The sequence below is a fragment of the Podarcis liolepis genome, assembly GCF_965112155.1.
Source record: "Podarcis liolepis genome assembly, chromosome: 3".
In the NCBI taxonomy this organism is placed as follows: Eukaryota; Metazoa; Chordata; class Lepidosauria; order Squamata; family Lacertidae; genus Podarcis; species Podarcis liolepis.
The window spans coordinates 49,147,341-49,160,500 of record NC_139557.1 but is presented as its reverse complement, the minus strand read 5'-3'; the positions used below and the strand labels follow the sequence as shown (position 1 = coordinate 49,160,500).

General features: G+C 40.5%; 1 protein-coding gene across 1 annotated transcript in view; it reads left to right on the top strand.

Annotated features, from left to right (window-relative positions):
• The window catches only part of ASCC3 (activating signal cointegrator 1 complex subunit 3), a 211,899-nt gene extending 206,466 nt beyond the window's left edge, over positions 1-5,433 (top strand). The window contains exons 40-42 of the mRNA XM_083497618.1: positions 3,029-3,238; positions 4,371-4,546; positions 4,647-5,433. Coding sequence (XP_083353744.1) covers positions 3,029-3,238; positions 4,371-4,546; positions 4,647-4,794 — 534 coding nt within the window. The 3' untranslated portion in view covers positions 4,795-5,433. The remainder of the gene's footprint in view (positions 1-3,028; positions 3,239-4,370; positions 4,547-4,646) is intronic.
• The last annotated feature ends 7,727 nt before the right edge of the window (positions 5,434-13,160 follow it).

Sequence of the window (13,160 nt, the reverse complement as noted above, 5' to 3'; positions counted from 1 at the left end):
GGCAGGCGCCACTACCGAGAAGGCCCTCTGCCTGGTTCCCTGTAGCTTTGCTTCTCACAATGAGGGAATCGCCAGAAGGTGCTCGGTGCTGGACCTCCGTGTCTGGGCTGAACAATGGGGGTGGAGACGCTCCTTCAGGTATACATAGAGACTGTCTTGCCCAAAACCCAGAGCAAGCACTAGCTAGCACATATAGAAGTGAATCTCTGGGCACAGCCAAAGCTACTCAAGGCTTAGCCCTTGCTCACTTCAAACTATAGCTCCAGTTTGAAATACAAAGCTGATCTGGAATGTAAGGAACTTTTGATTTTGAGGAAGTCCTGAAAACTGCCAAGTATAGAAAAAGTGATAGTCGCTAATTATTTTAAGGACATTATTCAATCCACTTTGGTTGCAGTAAGCAACTTTGAATGTGGATAACTTTCCATAAGAATTTGAACTTTTGGGTAATTATCTGAACTGATCCTCTGAACTCTCTGTGGTTTGCCTTATCACTAATTAGCACTTCAGTGACTCACTCATTATGGATTATGTTGGGAAGATTTAATTCAGAATGTAATTATAAGTAGTTTTCAGTGGCTTATAGAAGAATAGTTTAATCAGTAGGGGTAAGACAATTTTTTACATAAAAAATGGACATAAAATAATCTTTCTAAAGCATGTGTAGTACTCTTCAGGGGTTTCATATTTGCTTTGTTTGTGCTGGCAAAGTCAAATTAAGGAGTGAAATATTTATGGTGACAATTCTAGCAGTCATGTTAAAACAAACAGACCCATTGACTCTTACGGAAATGGGGAAATATCCCTAAAGCACTGGAGATCGATTTTGGAGGGATTCAGGAATGATCTACCCTTGATCCATGTTTCTTTCCTCTCTCTTGGACTACCATGGCAGTTGTGACATGTAGCTCCAGCCCATATCCTTGTGTGAAAGACACATGGGTGGATGTTTCTGAAACATCTGTTTTTGTACCTTAAGGCTATGTTTCACAGAGTGCTGGTGTCCAGTCTTGGTTTTGTGTGTTTATGGATCTTCCATGTTTCTGAGCTCTTGAAAAGCCAGATAAGCCATTTAATTTTTGTGTGTGCATTTAATGTAATGGTGTGTAGTATCCGCTTGTATGTTCAAACATGCATGTGCATGTTTTGTTTTGATCACAGCCTGTGAGCTGTGTCCAGCCTGGCATTTGTTTTTCTGTGTCCCCTTCTTTGCCCATCAGTGGGTAATGATGCCACATCAGGATGTATCTTGGGGACTGACTGAAATTCTCAGTTCTATGAGAGGCTGAATAAGCTGGCCCCTGAGTTAGTGGGTGTGAAAGCTTAGTCCCCCAGACCTCTAATCTGCCCACCCCTGATTTAAATTAAGTTTGTTCCACCTGGAGGATAGCAAACCTAGCTACTTGTTCTTTTTATGGTTCTAACCATTTGCCTGTTGCCCCTCAGCTTCGATCATTGCTCACCATACACCCATGATTAACAGGAATGCAATTAGGGCCAAGAGAGTTGACCCCCCTGTTGCTTCTTCCACCTTCTGGGAAATGAAATTGTTAGTGACACAATTGAGGGATTTGTTGGACCTTATATTCTTGGCAGAGTCTGAGTTCCAACAGACATCAGAGTGGTTGAGTTTTGGGGTACCGTCTGTGACAGAGTGGAATATTGTGTGGCAGGTTGCGATAACCCAGGGGAATAATTTTTAAAATGGAATACTCTGCATTGCACAAGCAAAAGGGCCTTCCATTAAATCAAAGCCACGAAGGAAGAAAATCTGGTGTCACATGGCAGGGAGCACTTCATCCAAGAAGGCAGATGCATGCACTAGCTTAAGACAAAGTAGGTGTTTTCTTCAAATTTATTGTTTTGGTCATATGCAGGTTTAATTTATTGATGGTTGTGTTTTCTTCAATATTGTTGTAGTCAAATTATGCATATGTAATTAATTGATGGTTCAATTAAAACTATTTAATTGGTTAAGTTTCTTTAATCAGGCAACATTAATTATTTATTAATTCATTAGCTGTTCATTAACATACATGCCCTACAATCCAAACAGCATATAGAGTAGTAGCATTACGTGGAGAGGAGCCTGCCTTAAACTAGTGGTATAAGATGTCTTTCAGGTACGCAACGCTTGGCGTGTAGGATTGTAGGCCAAAATTAAAAGTGGAGAGATCTCTCTATCTTCTTCCCTACCCAGCAGTTGTCCTGTGGTAATACCAATAGATTCAGTACTAAGGGAAGCTGAGCAGCTGAAAAAGGGAATAATTTGGGTACCGTTGATATAATATGAGTGCCCATTGCAGATAGCACTTTTCTGCAAATCTTTCAATCTGATCTGCTGAACTCTAGAGTAAGTAGGTATCAGAGCCTGGTATCCCAATGCAGCAGAGGAGCCAAATAAAAAAGGCTGATAACAGAGCAGGGGTGGGAATCCTCCAGCCCACAGGACAAAGTTGGCCCAGTACAGGTCCCTGTTTGGCCCACAAGGCCATTTTTGCCAAACCACACCTTATATGATATGGGTAAAGACATAGTTAGATCAGCTGCATGTCTTGAGTTCCCCCTGGGGATCTCGATCACACAGCTGGTTCCTATAGTAAGCAGCTTTGCCAGCCTTGTGCTTGCCACTTTGTCAAGTCTGGGGCTGGTGAATCCCCCTGCTCTGCATTTCCCAAATGCCTGCCAACTGAGTGATGTTCAGACACTTGGAAAATGCTGCACAAGGGACTTAGGCAGGTGGGTGAGACAACACACTTGCCAATCATAAGGTGTCCTAATGTCAATGTTGGCCCATAGGGGTGGGGACTGATCGTGATCTGACCCACCAGGCCAAAAGGGTTCCCCACCCCTGCAATGGAAAGTTAAGACCTGCGAAGGAATAATGGACAGCGGTTTTGTAATATACAAAAATCCAGAATGAAACTCATAATTACAGAATGAGATTTTGCACGTAAAATGGAAAAACAAAAACAGTTGAGAATGTTTGGGAGACGGTTTTATTTTTTGTGTTTTTCCTACTCTACAGGCTTGGCATTTCTTGTCCCACTTGCCCATTATAGAAGTTAATATGACTATTAAAGGTGGCTCAGATGATGCAGTTCAAGAACAGAATGAAGTACCTGTCCCAATGCTGGCAACAAACATGCGGGATAACAAAAAGTGGATCAAGTTGGATGCGGACCAAGAATATGTCCTCCAAATAAACTTGAGGAGATTGCATGTGGGTTACACCAAGGTAGAATTGTTTTGCTTTTCTTTGTCCCTGTCCCTCTCACTGGTGCCTAATGCCCATTTCTTGTCCTCCTTTTGGATATCTTAGAGTCATCATGGTATGGCTCCATCAGGTCAGTTTCATATGATGACTATTTTGCTTGAAAAATCACATGGTAGGGCTTGTATTTGCCGTATTTTGAATTCTAAGCCCAATCAAGAGGTCGAGATTCAACCAACTAGCTGTATTCACTCATCACATGTGCCATGTGGTTAGGACTCTGTGCATATGAGACCTCCCATATGTGGATATATGACATAGTGAAAGAGGTGGTTCCAGTTGGTGTGAACCTAACACTCCCTGACCACATGCTCAGCTATAAGGCATTAAATCATGTACAGACTCAAAGACATTCTCTACACAGCTATTGTATTTTCTTGATGTGGTATATACCAGATCTCTCCGAGACCAGGTCTAGAAGCTCCATGTGTTGCAAACTGCTGCAGCTAGACTGTTGGTGGGAACAGACGGTTGCTAGCACATACCTCGGCTGCTTAAAAGTGTGCACCAGCTGCCCATATATATTACTGGGTCAAGTTCAAAGTTCTTCTATTAGTTTACAAGGCCCCTAGCAACTTTGATGCAGGATAGCTTAAGGCAGGCATAGGCAAACTCAGCCCTCCAGATGTTTTGGGACTACAACTCCCATCATCCCTGACCACTGGTCCTGTTAGCTAGGGATGATGGGAGTTGTAGTCCCAAAACATCTGGAGGGACAAGTTTGCCTATGCCTGGCTTAAGGATTGCCTGTTTCCTTATATTCCTGCCCAATCAATGGGAACATTGGGGGGAGTCTGTATTAGTGGTTACCCATGACTCAGATAAACAGCTCATATCCACCAGGAGTCATGCACTCAGTATTGTAGCCCCAACCCTGTGGAAGTCCCTCCTGGCCAGGATTAGACAGGCCACCTCCCTGCTGAACTTCTAGTACTTGACAAATACCTTTCTATTTCAGCTTAAAATGCCTATATTAAGTCCACGTTCTGTTTTTACAATTAATTTTGATTTTGCCCACTGTGCTTTTTAAAACTGTTGCGCACAACTTAGAAATTTTGGGTGGTCATTCCATAAATGTGCATTTTCTTCCTTCCAGGGCAGGCAAGACAGCAAAGCCATTGCACCGCGGTTCCCCAAGACTAAAGACGAAGGGTGGTTCTTGATCCTAGGAGAAGTGGACAAAAAGGAACTTGTTGCTTTGAAAAGAGTTGGATATGTCAGAAATCAGAGTGCGGTTTCAGTTGCTTTTTACACCCCAGAAATTCCTGGAAAGTAAGATATTACTGAATGAAAGCTGTTTTGGTTTTGAAACTGGGACTTCTTTTTGTGGGAGCGAAACAAACTGATATCCTTTTCTTTCACTTTATCACAGGTATATCTACACATTGTATCTTATGAGTGACAGCTACCTCGGAATGGACCAACAGTATGACATGTATCTGAATACCCTACCAACCAATACGTCAGCACAGGTCAACACAGAGATCTCTGGTGCCTTAAATGACCTGGCTCTGAACTAACATGGCCTTTGTACTCACATGTTCATTCTGGGAAAGGGAATTGTGTTTGCCCAAGTGCAATCAGCATCCAACTTCGACACCTAGGAAATTGAAAGTGACTACTGTATTGATTCTGATAACACAGAGTTAGCCACAGTGGCCTTTTACCCAATAAAAGGGTTGCATTTTTTAAAATAAATCATTTTCTAGGTTTCTTGCAAAGCGACTCTGTTTTCCTATTAATGTGTATTGCCACTGTTGGTTTTGGCAGGTCAGGAAATGAAAGGAGCAGATACTTTGATTTGCAAAAACTTAACCTTTTCATTAGTGTTCCTGAAATCATCATTGCAGCCACTTTCTTGATCCAAACACACCATTTATGTGTAAGTAAGCTGGAGATTCCAAACTAGTTCACAAAGAGGCAAGAAAGTTCCAGCTGCATGGATGGTTTGTGCATGAATGAAGTATTTCAGTCACAGCCACTCTGTGTAAACAGTCCTTTCCCCCCTTTAATTTATAAGACATGGTGATGGGGGAACTTTGCTGAGGTACATTGCAAGGTTTTGTACTGAAGACAATGCCTGTGGCACATTTTGTCTTCTCAGAATTTTCTGTGTAAAATGTATAGGAAATAGTAATAAAGTTCAGCACTTAAGCACATCATACGTTTGAAAAGTCATTGTACCCACGGGCCTTTTAAACGACTTCAGTATTGCCTGTACATTCAATAGGCTGTGGCGTTTCAAGTTACATTCAAGGGTTCGAGCTGAAATTAGGAATGTAAAGGAGCAATGCATGTTTAATGTCTGTAGAGTGACTTGTACTGCAGTGGATAATACTGGTAAGTTTATTGGGGGGGTCTAAAAAATTCCTCATTAAAACAACACTGCTACTGTACTTGATAAATGTATTTAGAAAGGCCTAATTAATAGCTAGTACAAAACGATGTTAATGGGTATATTTGTTTGTTTGTTTGTGGGTGGCATATAAAGTTATCTGGGCAGCTTACGATAATAAAGCACAAAGAAATACATTCAGTAGGTTTGCGATATAAAAATCAAGAATTTAAAAAGCTGGAGAAAGTAAAAGGGGTTTTCTCTGTTGCCAAAAATACAGCAAAGTGTGTGCTCTGGGGAGAGCATTCCACTCCCGAGGTGCTGCCACTGAAAAGCCCCTTCCCCAATGCCAAACTTTACTTGGTGGGGGTCCATGAAGAAGGGCCTCCAAAAGTGGTCTCCTGATATGTGTTGGCCCATAAGGGAAGAGTCTGTCCTTCAGGTAACCTACTTCCAAGGTGTTTGGAGCTTTATAATGTTAAAGCCAGAATGTTGAATTGGACCTGGAAGCGGACTGGAATCCAGGACAGCTGACAAAGCAATGGTGTAATATGAGCTAATTGCACAGTCCCAGGTAAGTGGTGCCCCCTCTTCTTGACCAACTGAGGCTCCTGGATCATTTTCAAAAGCAACTCCATTGCAGTAATCAAAGCAGGAGGCTACCAGCACTGATAACTGAAGGAAGGCTGTCTCCATACAGATGTGGCTGTGGTTGGTATATCAACTAAAGTTAACAAAAGGCTGTTTGCACTGCAAAAGCCACTTGTGTCTCTAACAACAAGGTGGCATCAGTGAACATCTCCCAAGCTGCAAACCCTGATCCTTTAGGGGCAATGTAAACCCCTCCAGAGCAGGATGAACCCGCATCTGCATTGATGCACCACATCTAAAACTATTTCCATCTTGTCTGGATTGAACCAGTGGCGGAGAACCGTGTGCTTTGTTTTTGGTGAGCCCAGGTATTGCCCAAGAGCAGCAGCTATAGCGGTTCGCTTTACCCATTTAACAAGCCAGCAACAGCAGCAGGGAGCTAGATAGAAAGCACCACAATATTCAGTATTAAGGTTTTCCACTGTTTCAGAAAAATGTGCTTTGTTTCCAATGTCAGTATAATTACGTTCTTATTTTTATGTTCACCTACCTCACCATACAAGTTTAATAAATAAATATGGAATGACATGCCAATAATAGTTCTATTCTCCTACCTTTTGAATCACAACTAAATGAGGTTGCTGAGACCTGTCTAATATTCTGAGATAAAGCTCTTAAACGATTTTGTTGCAAACAGAATAATTAATATACAGATATCATGCTCATTTGGTCACATTGGTTGGGGTGCAGCATATTTGCTCATTGCCTTTGAAATCCTGCTATTTAATGTAACATATTTATGGGTTTGAGAGCCTATTCAAGGACTCTCAGGTTTGCAATACTGGGTGCTTTTGTTCTTTACCTGAAAGTACTTATATTTCCTTGGAGGGTATTTTTACATAAATGTTCACTGTGCTTCAGATAAGTTAACACAGAGAATACAGAAGGGTATTTCTGAACGCCTTCCATAGAAAGGAAATATCTACCTGATTTTTTCATTATCCCTGCGCACACAAAGGGTCAGCTCCTCAGTGAAAAATAACCCTTTCAAATTCATTTTTTAAAACATACCCACTAGAATGCTCTAATTTTTGAGAGAGTCTGGGAAATATATCCAGTCATTTTGAACTTCCTCAGAGAGCTGCAGATAGTTTTTATTGTGTTCAGCTTGCATCCAAATCTACATTTTTGAAAAGGCTATGTTGTTTTAACTATACACCTCATGGTGCCAGGAAATAAATTGAATGGCTTTGCAATGCCCACAGCTGTAAAGCAATTGCTTCATAGAATTAAATCAGTGTGATGCATAATTAGCTGAATAGTGGTAATACAACAAAAAAGTTGTTAATATCTATCTTAATTTCCCCCCCATTAAGAGTAGGACCAGTGTACAGAGATGCAGGGGTGAACTGTCTCAAGAAATTAACTATATCCTTGGAGTGCTTTTGAGTTTGAGTTTTACATTGTGGCTACCTCTATCTCTCCAGGCTGTAAAATACTTTTAAAAAATCAACACCAATCTGGTGAAGCGAAGCCCCATACAGGACTGAGCTGGAAATGGGCTAGACAGTTAAGAATAAAACTTGACTTCCATTAGCAGCATTGTTCTATCCATTAAATGTGGATTATGTGGAAACTACATGCCATATATAAATATGTAATGCTTTCCATTGATGCATATTATCACAATATGAAGTTGTGCTTTAAATGAAGCGGGTTTATTCATGCCAAATATCTGTGTTCACATATTACTTTTGTCACTTAGTGTTGTTTGCTATGTTTTTAGGACATTAGATTTTCAAAATATGTCTGAAATGCCCTTGTTGCAAAAAAATAATTGGCTTTGTAAAATAAATTCAGTCTACCTAACGGAGGCAAATTTATTGCTATCAGCTTTATATAAAATAGATCCTAAGCAAACTTTATATATATATATTCCAGACAGCAGGTTGTGCAACCATAATCAATCAGGAGAATTTTAAACCAAGGAAAAATATATATATTCTAAACATCTGACGTGTTTTTTACTGTTCCCTGATAAACCTTGCAGGTTAAAGGCAAAGTATAATTCTATGTGACAGGCATTTTTCCAATATTATGAGAATATCTTGGAACAAATGACAATGAATTAGGGAGTGATCATATAACTAACGATGGTGATTTAGAAAATGGTAAAAGATGTTGAAAATGACACCTTAATCAACCAACAGCTAAAACCTCAGGCGCCACATGGAGAGAGAGAAAATGAAGATGGAAACCAAAGATGTTTGGGAAGCCATTATAGAGCTGAAAGATGATATTCATGCACTGGAAAATGTCACTGAAGTGCTGTCATTTTAATGCTATCAAGGGGAGAGCTAAAGAACATCAGAACAGTTTCCCAAGCCAATCTGCAGATCTCAAAACTTAATAAGTAGTTATTCCAGCTTGTATAATGTGGTTTTTCACCAAACTAGTCCCAAGCTCATTGCTTTATAACCTTATATTTAAAATGTAATGCAACATTTTATTTTATTTTTATTTATTTATTTTTACAAACTTTATTGTAACATTTTAAAACAATTGCCAAGCATAAAGTGTTGTATTCCAGGACAAATGCATGAATAGATGTTAAGCCTTTGTTTTTTTTTAAAAAAGTGGCGGAGAGTGTTTGGGTTTATTTGGATGTCTCAGTTCTTCTGAAGTAGAGTAATACATGGTCCATTACAATCATACTTTGGACAGAAACCATAGAAATTGAGGGCCAAAGTTCACTGAACTGTTTGTAAGATTGCATATGATATGAGAGCACATTTGCGCAGTAAGAAGCATGACCCTTTCCATTCTGAGCCACATACTTAAATTCTAAAAACATGGTTTCTATTGGAGCATACTAGCCTAGATTAAATTAAGGAAGACTATTCTGTAGAATAGTGTTTCCCAACCTTTGGTGGCCAGCTGTTTTTGGACTACAGCTCCCATCATCCCTAGCTAGCAAGACCAGTGGTCAAAGATGATGGGAACTGTAGTCCAAAAACAGCTGGAGACCAAAGGTTGGGAAACACTGCTAGAAGACCAAAGGCTTGTCTTCTCCAGCAGTATCCCTTGGAAAATGTATTGTGATTAGTGACCCCTTCTTGTTTGTTGCCAGCATTTAGTGATGACCACTTTTGGTTCTTAAATTGCAACACCAACTCCTCTAAAAATGTCAGTAGTTCATGTTAAATTGTGATTATGAGGAAGCATTTTTAAAGTGCAGTGTTGGGATTTGAAGTATGAATTCCAAGTAACATTTAAAGAATGGAGAAAGAATTTATCAGCACCTCTTGTGCCACGGTGCAGAGTCGTGAGAAATGATAGAAAATAATTTATGATAGAAAATGATAGAAAATAGAATAACAATTTTTAAAAAATAAAAATCAATTCAGAAGCATCAGCCCCACAATCTGAAACATAACTTTGCCTTGTGTATTTTAGCATGCATTGTTGGATCTGAGACACAACCAGCCTGCACTGAAGAAAATCTGTAGTTTTTTTATTTTGCAAATCCATAAGGAAGACTGGCAGCAGGATGAGGTTAAACAACTGGGCCTTTAAGTGAGCGAGTATAATTTCCCTTCTAGGAATTCTTTTGAGAAAGATCTCTTGCAAATCTCCCACTTGGATCTCTATGTCAGTTAGTTTATGGAGAATTTCTTACTATAGACAGAAAATAATCCCTTTACAAGAAAGATTATCCACAGTTATTACATTGCATAACAATTAAATATATTAGTAAGAGTCTTGGATTGTATCTCCTAATGAAGCTCTAGGTTTCTCATTTTAACTTGGCTCCACCATTCTCCGCATTGATGAGGCCTCCTAATGAACGTTGTATGGTTGGTGTTGGCAAATTGCAATTGTATCTGCTGCTGGCCACTGAAGAAAGCTCAAATCTTTTCTTGCACTTCACATTGCTTAGTAGTTCAAATTGCAAATGCACACACAGAAGTGCTTATTTGTAAAAGCCGCATATCATTTCAAAATTCTATTCAGTAATCTGCAGTTAAGGACCCGTAATTTTTCCTAATAACTTTGGAACAGGGCTGGGGAACCTCAGGCCCATGGGGCAAATACATCCCTCTGATCTTCTCTGTCTGGCCCTTGAATTTCTTCCCTAGGCCATATCCCTTACCACCCACCCCTACTTTGCATCTTTCTTGGGTGTTTTTACTTGGTTGTAATGAGTGATTGACTCCTGATGGCGCTTCTTGCTTTGATGGGTGGCTGGAGGCTAGTGGGGGTGTAGACACTAGCCTACCTGTGTAAAAGTAACTACCGTATTTTTTGCACCATAACACTCACTTTTTTCCTCCTAAAAAGTAAGGGGAAATGTCTGTGCGTGTTATGGAGGGAATGCCTACGGGTGGCATGCCTACGGATTTTCCTCCTCTAAAAACTACGTGCGTGTTATGGTCGAGTGCGTGTTATAGAGCGAAAAATACGGTATTCACTTTTGTTGCTCTGCTCACTTTTTCCTCTGGCTCTGCCCTGCTAGTGCCATGCGTCTCCTAGAAAGGAATGCATCCCAAGGGATGAAAAGGGCTTCCTGGTCCCTGCTTTGGAAGATGCTGAAGGAACTAAAATTTCTGCCTCAGAACTTGCATTTTGTTTATTTTAAAGTCATTCCAATTCTTGTTTGGCGTTCGTCTTGCATAAAAATTCAAAAGAATGTGAATTTGGGTGAACAACTGATGTGGTGAGAAAATCTTGGCAATTTATTTTACTGCCTCAAGAAAGTTTTTGAACAGATCCTGGATACATAGTTGGTTCAAGCGGTCATTCTAATCATGGCACAAGTCAAATTATGTGTTTTTCAAGGACTTGATGAATCCTACCCTTACTTTTGGAGGGCAGATCAGTCAATGGCTACTGCACTGCTTTTGTCATCTCCATGTTCAGATCTGGGTTCCAGATACAGGGCCAGTTGCCTTCAATCTTTATCTAAAAGCCATTTGTGTAATCCCAGTGCACAAATGCAAGTTCATTTCAAAATGAATTGTGTAGGAGTCAGAGGAGATCGAAGTTAAAAGTGGCTGCATTGCCGTTTTCCAAATAGCTGTTGACATGTTTAGCTCGACTTCAGAAAAGAATGTGGAAAGTGATGTTTGAAAGTCAAAATCATCACCAATAGTTAACTTACTTGCAAATAAGAAAAAGAATTCCACCCTCCAACAAAATATCTGGGTGGTACACTGCAATATACGCTTTTTAAAAGTATTAAAAGCAGTACAGAGCAATTATTCAAATGTATGGCTACTTAAGAAAAAATTAAACTGCATGGGCCTGTAGGCAAAAATAGTCTTCAAGAGATGCCTGAAAGTCAAAAGCGAGGCTGCCTGCCAAATATCTGCTGGAAGAGAGCATCAGACCAGCGATATTAAATGCCTGGCTTCCAGTGGAGGCCAGTCAGGCTTCTGTTACATGTGGGACAACTAGCAGCCCCCCTCTGGACGATCTGAGTGCTCAGACTGTGACATATCCCTGTGTGCATCCCTACATTTATATATAAACTTAATATATTGCTGTCATTACATGTCCCTTCAAATGTGAAGCACTGCTTTTCCTTTGCTGCTTATTAACATATTAGAAGCCATTGTTGCAAACTAGATTCTTCGGACCATGAGCATTCACACCTTGAAGCAGTAGTGCAGCCCATTAATTGGCGCAGACTGAGAGATGCTTTCACACTGTGCTTCCAGTGGTATCTTTCCTCCCTGTTGCTAAGTGTTACAACTCTTCCGTTTAGAACAAACCTATGTTGCCAATTACACTTGGTGGAAGGTTGCTGGGGGGGTTTTCACCCAACTTTGTTTATTTGCCATCATTAGGGATTAATTACTCTGTGTAATATCGCTCCCAGTGTCAGTTTCTGACTATCATTTATCTGGGGTTTTTTGAGAATGTGAAAGTTAAGTTTCACTTAAATTCCTGTGTAGGAATTGGACAGTCAAGGGAATGTGTGTGTGTGTGTGTTAATGCTGTGCACTGAAGCTGCTTGGGTTTTCAAATTATTTCCACTATTTCTCTTGTATTTTTACCATTCAGATTCAGCTCATTTGTCTTTTTTAGTTTCACTTTGTGTTTCAGGAAAAAGAAGATGAAGATGAACCTCTGAAATGGGCTGGGTGGCAGCCTCCCCAAACAAGAATCATGTTGCCCTTTGAGTCATTGGAGAAGGTAGTTTTGTGCCTCCGTCAGGAATTTAGAAGTAGTAGGGTTTTGTTTGTTCTCAGTGCAAGTTACTGGAAATGCTGACTGGCATTTGCCACAAAGAAGTGTTTGCTGCTATTAACTGAGCCATATAATATAAACACAAACCACAAGTGACAACTTTGTTCCAATGCAACAGTGATAACTATTGTGAGATATGATATGAGACCAACCAGAAATGCCTATGCACCATTGTTGTTGTTGTTTAGTCGTTTAGTTGTGTCCGACTCTTCGTGACCCCATGGACCGCCAGGCACTCCGGTCTTCCACTGCCTCCCGCAGTTTGGTCAGACTCATGTTTGTACCTTCGAGAACACTGTCCAACCATCTTGTCCTCTGTCGTCCCTTTCTCCTTGACCCCTCAATCTTTCCCATCATCAGGGTCTTTTCCAGGGAGTCTTCTCTTCTCATGAGGTGGCCAAAGTATTGGAGCCTCAGCTTCATGATCTGTCCTTCCAGTGAGCACTCAGGGCTGATTTCCTTCAGAATGGAGAGGTTTGATCTTCTTGCAGTTCATGGGACTCTCAACAGTCTCCTCCAGCACCATAATTCAAAAGCATCAATTCTTCGGCGATCAGCCTTCTTTATGGTCCAGCTCTCACTTCCGAACATCACTACTGGGAAAACCATAGCTTTTACTATACGGACCTTTGTTGGCAAGGTGATGTCTCCGCTTTTTAAGATGCTGTCTAGGTTTGTCATTGCTTTTCTCCCAAGAAGAAGAAGAGT